Source organism: Cyprinodon variegatus, unplaced genomic scaffold (genome assembly GCF_000732505.1).
Source record: "Cyprinodon variegatus isolate N-32 unplaced genomic scaffold, C_variegatus-1.0 Scaffold351, whole genome shotgun sequence".
NCBI lineage: Eukaryota > Metazoa > Chordata > Actinopteri > Cyprinodontiformes > Cyprinodontidae > Cyprinodon > Cyprinodon variegatus.
In genome coordinates this window covers 214,419-222,115 of record NW_015150804.1, presented here as the reverse complement: position 1 = coordinate 222,115, position 7,697 = coordinate 214,419, and the positions used below count along the sequence as shown (strand labels likewise).

The window sequence follows — 7,697 nt, the reverse complement described above, 5'->3', positions numbered from 1 at the left end:
TGAGCTCGTAGATGATGATAAATAACATAGTTATGTATAATATATTACATTTCTGACTGTATATCCCTGTAATTATTACACACTATAGCTTTAAATTCATCGATTTGTGTATTGGAGGCTTGATTTATTGATATTTTCTGCAGCAATAAACAGAAGCTATGATCCTCCTTTGGAGTTTTTGCAGGACTCGAAGGGAAAAAGAATTTCCCTTGAACGTTCAGGGATTCTGTTTGACACATGATCAAATGTGAAATGTAATCACAGATCATGTAGGTCTTTTAAGATGTCTGCACATGTTGCTTTTACTGAATTAGAGGTGATCTGGACAAAGCTAAAAAGCTGTAAGGTTTACATCTGAATAGGCAGACCTCTGTTGTGCTCCATCCCTCCATTGTTTGCAGGTCATATTAAAGCCTGTCTGAACGTGTCATGGAAAAATAACATGATTATGTTGCTTTACTTATTCACATTTTCCATCAATCCATGATCTTCTGCTCATATTTTGCCTTTTTTTTAAGATAACAAAGCTGCACACATCGAGTACTTTTAAAACCATGTCTGTTTACATATAGAGCTAATTTAATGAATTAAATTCCCTTCAATGAAATAACAGCCTTTAAGACAGTATTACACTTTGTTACTGTTGTTTCAGTGCACATATAGTTATAATAATAATAATAATAATGAATTTAATTTGTAACACACTTTACATTTGACTTCAAATCTCAAAGTGCTACATTTAAAAAAAGGGAAAATAAAACAAGTTTAAAATACCATAACATTAAAAACAGAGTAAAAAGACAATCATTAAAATCAATACACAAAGGCATAAGTAGCCTATTAAAAAAATCTAAAATCAACAATTGTAGGCATTTCTAAAAAGGAAAGTTTTCAGTCCATTCTTAAAACAATTCACCGTCTGTGGGGCCCTAAGGTGGTCTGGGAGGGCATTCCACAGACGGGGAGCTGCGGCTTCGAAGGCCCTATCTATGAAATCAGCTGGTTTACTTTAGATAAAAAGATGATCTGACTGAATAGTCTCTATAAAGGGCCATGAGAGGACATGCCTTGTGAAATTATGCTGTATAAATATAATGGATTAAATTAAATCTGAATTTAGTTTTTCCCGCTTGTTTCTTATTTTGTTTTTATCTTTAGTTCTGGGTAAAATGAAAGTATTTCTTTTTTATTTTCTTTGTTTATATAGTGCATGTTGTAACAATGGATGAAGCAGTGGAGCATCATATGTATATATATATATACATATTCCTCCTAACTGTCAATCATTCTACTGATATGTTTTTGTAATGTCGTCCTACGTGCTCGGCCCCATTTTTCACTTCCACATGGTGAGTCTGACATAGTGGAAAAATTTAAAATCTTCTGGAAAGTAAACTTGTATGAGCGATGCAAACAGCAACTTTTAAAAAGAGCGTGCACGAGGGGAAATGGGCTCATGCACGCTCTCACACACGTTCAATAGGAGTTCCCTCTTGGGAGAGGGTATAAGGTTGGAGAAGGTGGGTCTTTTCAAAGATTTGCAAAAATCCTCCATTTACCTTTAATATTGAGGCTCTTCTTCAAACTTAGTGGCTCCATGATAAATTTCTCAGATTTAAGCCAAAAACAACAACAGTGGACAAAAAGCAAGACCTTGAGGGTTGAGTGTTGATCTTGATTTATACTGTAAGTGTTCTGTTCCAATAAATTTGTTAATTTTGTTTTGTTTGTATTTTTCTTGTAGCAATTCTAAATATTATTGAAATTATATTTACTTTTCAACATTTTAATAGCTATAAACTCTGTGCAGAACATTAACTGCACTCTGGGTGCAGAACCACTTGATCATCCATTTCACTATTCATCCGACTAAGTCACAGAAGTAAGAAGTTCTGGACAGAAACCCAGGCATCCCGCTCCAGGTTCTGGCTCTTTCTGGTGGAATCTTGTCTCTGAAATATGCCTGGTAAACCAACTTAGGTAGGATGTGATCTCTGCTCTGATTTCCATCGGCTTATTTCAGTTTGTTGCAACAGGAATCTAGTTTTATCAGTCATGATCTATGTCCAAAAACTATATGCGAGTGCTACATTGTAGACAGGGCAGTGGATCTAGACTTTAGCTTCATGGCTTAGCTCTTTTCTTCACCCTAACACTGAAATCCATTGCCCCAATCCGTCTATAAACTCCCTGCTGCTTCATCTTATCACTGCTGAAAAAGACCCCAAGACAAAATGTAGAACTAACAAAGCATGAAAATACAAGCGCTTAAGATTAAAACATTTCTTTATTGTTGCTGAGCAGGCACAGATTAAGACCTTATCTTGTTTTTTTAATCATCCACCGATCTCTTGTTCTCACTTATTTCACAGACTTGAAAGCAGAACTGTGGCCTAAAGTTATCAGGTTTTTCACAGAAAAAAGAAAAAATCAGACACAGATGTGTAAGATAGCTCTACAGAAACCCCCAAATCCTCTGGGTGCTGCAGGAGGATTAATCCTCGCCTGGTGTTCACTTTGTGTGAGCCTAACAAGAAAGGCTGTGTCTTCAAGCTTCTGCTGGCTGATGAAGACTAGCAGGGTAAAAGGGAATTAAGCCCACTGTCCCACTGGAAAAAAGACTGATTAACCTTACTGGTAGTGGAACAACTGAAGCATTGTTAGACAAAAACAAAGTCCAAATTATATCAAAAGATAAAATAAAATATAATATAAATCGTATGCAGTGTTTAAGTTGTTTTCATTTGTATAATACTGGGTTTTCTCACAGAATTTTTTTTCTTCATATTTTGTAACTGTGCCTCTGGCTGCAGATGAGTTTGAAACAGCAGCAATTATGGAAAGAAAGAGAGAGTGGAAGCGTTGCAGAGGAATGTGCAGTCACTTGATAAAACTAGAAAAAGGCTTACAGAAAATGAAATGAAACGCTGTTAATGCAAAATTCCAGATTCCTGCTGTTTGTACTTCATGCTTCAAACTTTGGCTGATAACTTTTCTCAGATCTGTATTGAAAATCAGCTTATTTTTGCCTCTTTGAAACATGAACTCTGATGGTTCAGGGCCCATGTTTGTTAAAATGAACATAGTTTATCATCCTTTTCATCGTTTAGATTTGTTTATTATATTTATTTTTGATTTTTGCCTTTTACTGTGATGTTTGTTTGATTTAGCAAAACAGACAAGATTAAAAAAAAGAAGCAGAGGAGCAGCAGCGCCCTCTGTTGCTTCATATTTAGAGGCAGATAACCAAGCAGATCAACCTTTTTTTTTTTTTCTATGAGCTGACTTATTCTACTATTTAGGGTTTGTTTGCACCCTCCTCCCTATTTTAGGCATAAATATCTCTAAACATCCTCCTCAGTTTTCCCAACAGTTTTACTCGCTTAAGGCCGAGAGGCTTTGTGAACTGCTTTTACCTTAGAAAGGTAAGATTCCGAGGCTTTAAGGTGCCTTGCAACAAAAAAAAGTACCCTACCCCAAAATGTTGATCTAAAACAGCAGGTCTGTCCCTCCTTCATGTTTTAGGAGCTTCTGTTTGGCACACCTGATTTTGCATTTTTCTCTTCAGCAGACATCAAGTCCCAGAGAAGTTTGTGGCAGCAGGAGGAGACATGCGGGAAAACAGGTTCTAATACAAAATATTGCTCTGATTTTTAGAAAAGTATTAGCTTATTTATTTACGAGGTGAAACACCGTCCCTGTGATCCTGTATCAGTCGCCGCTATGGACTCCTTCCACCGCCTGGATGTCAACATTGCTCAGGACCTCCAATGGGAGCTAAACATGAGCTCCCTAAACACGGAAGCACAGCAGAGGATGTACTTCCTTCAACAGCTGAAGAAGTTTGGCCTCCCAAAGGCAACAATGGTGCACTTCTACTTTGCCATCATTGAGTCCATCTTCTCCTCCTCCATCAACATCTGGTACACTGCTGCCCCATCCATGCAAAAGACAACGCTGAAAGAAAGGGTCTCCCTGGAAAGGGTGATCACTTGCAACCTTCCCTACATTCAGAAACTGTACAGCTCAGAACCTATAGGTGAGCAGGTAGGGTTATAGCTGTCCCCTCCCACCCTAGACACAAACTGTGTCAGACTCTCCTCTGACAGGAGGCTGTGGTCCATCAGGGTCAGAAGAGCCCATCAAACACAAAGCAGCTTCTGCTACTATCTCATAAACAAGGCTCAAGTCCACTAGCATCTTTCTGATTGGTGTAAAAATAAGATAAAAGAAACAAAAACCAAAAATACACACAACATCTACTGTAAGTACGTGTCTATTGCATGTAAAAATTTTTATCTAATTCTTTACTCTTGTCGTTTAACTTAAAGCACTATCGTTGCAGCAGAATCCTGAAAAACCAATTCATGCATTCATCTTTAGTAGAATTCAATTACTGAAGAATTATCTAAAGATTGGATCAGACAGCTGCAGCTGTTCCAGAATGCTGCTGGCAGCCTCCTCACTAAAACTAAGAAAGTGGAGAAAATCAGCCCAGTTCTAAAGTCCCTCCACTGGCTCCCTTTATCTCAGAGAAAAAACTTTATAATCCTTCTGTTAGACCATAAATCACTGAATAGTTGAGCTCCAAAATACATTACAAACTTGCTGTCAGTGGACCAGCCAGACCTCTCAGGTATTCTGACAAACATGAAGCAACAGTTTTTAGTTCTTATGTTCTTTGAATAATCCTATCACTTAAAGTTTTTATTTTCATTGATCAATATTTTACCTTTAATACTCACTTTTAACATAATTTTCTCTCCTCCCATGCCACTTTAATTTACTTTAGTCTGTGTGTTTTCCTATTATGTTTTCTTCATGTACAAATGTCATGTTTGAACTGTCTTGTACTGAAATATGGTATTTAAATAAATTAGTCTTCGATAAGCTGTAATTCTAACAAAAATGCGTGAGTTTAAATTTTACAGACCTAGATTTAGATCCTCAATATGATATGATCTTAAGATTTAAATTAAATATGATGTGCACAAATAAACATAGGGCTTATATTTAACATCACCTAGTGTAAAATGACGTATTTAAAGTCTGCTTCAAAAAGAGTTTAAATCAGGTTCCTACCATGCTGTGATTCTGGGAAGTAGACCACCAGTCGTCTGCTGGAGATATGAATGAAGAAATAGGGAGGAGGACGAGATCTCATTAGTGTCCAAAATGTTACAGTCTGCAGCCGAAGAGGAAGAACTAAGTGAAAAACACAGAAACTCTGTAAATGAGCAGTTTTCCTCCTTCTCAGAACCATAGTGGGCCCTGACAGAAACACATGCTTCAGTTCTGATCGGACCATAAAGAGGCCAGAGGTCGTCCGTCTGCGCTGAACAAAACCAGAAATGTTCTGAGACACAACAAGGACTTTTCTGGCTGGCCAGCTTGTTCCGTTCTTTTAATGGAGTTGACTCTGCATGTTCTGAATGAGTGTCAGGGGGATCAAACTGAGAACAGATGAGCTCTGTTTCTCTCAGGACAAGGGAGACACTTGTGTCCTTAGCAGATATATGCACATAGAAAGTTATGGGGAAAATCTACTGACGTCTCTTTTATGTTTTTAAATCAAACTTTTAAGTTGGGGAAAGAAAATGCAAGGCAAAGAAATGTTGGGGATTACAGTAATCCCCTGTAAACTTATTTACCCCCAAGACTTTCAATAGCATCCATGCAGTACCTCAGATCAAAAATCCTAAATGAATCCTTAAACTTACATTTAAAGATACAGAGTGTAAAATTAAAAGCCTTCTACTGTTTCTGCTCTCTTTTGTCTGCTCTAAAAGATGTTTAGCATGATTTCAAGCTAAGTCTGCCCCCGTTAACCAAAAGCCTTAATAAAAACTAAAAGGCAAGATTTTTTTAAGGTTTAAATCTGTTTAGATCAGGGTTCTGTATCCTTTCTCATTCAAAGACACATTTTTTCCTGAATCCAGCTAAGTAAAAATCTTTTAGCGCTGCAAAGTATTACATGAATTATAACTAAACGATAAGCGATTACTTTTGTTAAGCATCTGCCAAAGGAAATTAGTTGTCATCTTAAAGAAAAGAGCTTTTCAAACATGGAAAGAATAAAAATGAAGATCTGGTGCCTTGAGATGACATGTGTTGTGAATTGGTGCTATAGAAATAAACTGAATTGAATTGAAGAATGAATTTTCTTCTATTGGCTATTATTTGATGTAAAGAATTACAATAATAAATACAGAATTTTAAATAATAAAAAAAAAAATATATATATATATATAATTTTAATGTTCTAATTAAAAACCAATAAATCTTCTAAAATTGGGATTTGTTATTATTGTACATTAGTTTTTTATTTTTAGCAATTATTAGGAGCAATTTTAGAGGGTTTAAAGAGCCAATTGCACCTCCATAGCCAGAGGTTGCAGACCTCTGATCTAAATGTTACATAAACAGATTTAAACAAAGCCATCAAGGTCTAATTCATTGGGATGTACAGGTTGTCCTATCGTGTATTTGACTTACGAAACTTTATACAACAGTAAAGGTGCTTTCATGGATTTTCCTGCATCTAACATACAATAAAAAAGTAACTTTCATTCTCTGGTATCATATGAATAGGCTTTAACTATCTAGACAAAATTTGCTAGACCATTCAGAGCAGAGGTGGAAGTCTGAGTGGCTTTTAGCAGCAGAGTTACTTTTAATGCAGCAGCGCTTTTCTATATTAGTGAAGATGACGGAAAAAACTTTATTGATTTCCTTTATTATATCCTGCTCTAAGGGCTTTTCTTTTAAAAAAGACCATTTTGAATCACATGCGTTGTTATCTGATTGGGTCTAACCTGGTTTCACTGACCCTGGATATATATTTACTTAATCTTTTTTCCTATTATGTAAATCAAAGCAAAAAATGTTTTTGGTTCAAAATAAATCTCTTCTAGGAGGTGACTCGTTTCTCCGGTTTTATTTAAATAATTAATTAGCAATATTAAAAGATCCAAATTAACTTGTAAGTTGACCAGATCTGTATTTATTACTGAGGCGCAGAGCCTTTAATAACTGAATAACATAGAAATGTGGAACTGTGAGGGCCTGAATTCAGGCAGTCTGTTGCTTCACCTTGCTGTGACACCAAAACACATAGTACAGAGAAAGATGACCGCAGGGGGTGTGGAACCCGGGACTTTTGTGATGGAAGACTCGTCGTTCCAGTGTACAGGTCCAATTGGTCTTTTGTTCTGAATTTTTCTTTTTTTGGGGATTACAGTAATCCCCTGTAAACATATTTACCCCCATGACTTTCAATAGTATCCATGCAGTACCTCAGATCAAAAATCCTAAATAAATCCTTAAACTTATATTTAGAAATTGGGGGAGTAAAGTTAAAAGCCTGTTTCTGCTCTCTTTTGTCTGCTCTAAAAAGACGTTTAGCATGATTTCGAGCTACAGTAAGTCTGCCAACCACAAGCCTTAATAAAAACTAAGAGTTCTGAATTTTTCTTTTTCTGGGCTGCCAATGTGTAGCGCCCGGGGAGCAGTCTGGGGATGAGGGTTTTGCTAAAGGTGCCTGATTGGTATTATTGGATGTGAGTGTTATGTGTGAATGTGTGTCCGCGTTGTTATTTTCTTTATTTATTATTATTATTATTTTATTCAATTTTTTTTTTTTTTTTTTATTTTTTTTATTTTTTTATTATTTTTTTTTTTTTTTTTTCTCTGTGGTA

The 7,697-nt window shown here is 36.1% G+C and overlaps 1 protein-coding gene across 2 annotated transcripts in view; it reads right to left on the bottom strand.

The window, feature by feature from the left end:
• Positions 1-5,253, bottom strand: part of gas7 (growth arrest specific 7) — a 50,588-nt gene extending 45,335 nt beyond the window's left edge. Inside the window, exon 1 of one of the 2 annotated variants that reach the window (XM_015385927.1) lies at positions 5,083-5,253. In XM_015385927.1, the coding sequence (XP_015241413.1) occupies positions 5,083-5,085 (3 nt within the window). In that variant the 5' untranslated portion in view covers positions 5,086-5,253. The remainder of the gene's footprint in view (positions 1-5,082) is intronic. The other variant, XM_015385925.1, reaches the window with a different exon arrangement.
• Between the last annotated feature and the right edge of the window lie 2,444 nt (positions 5,254-7,697).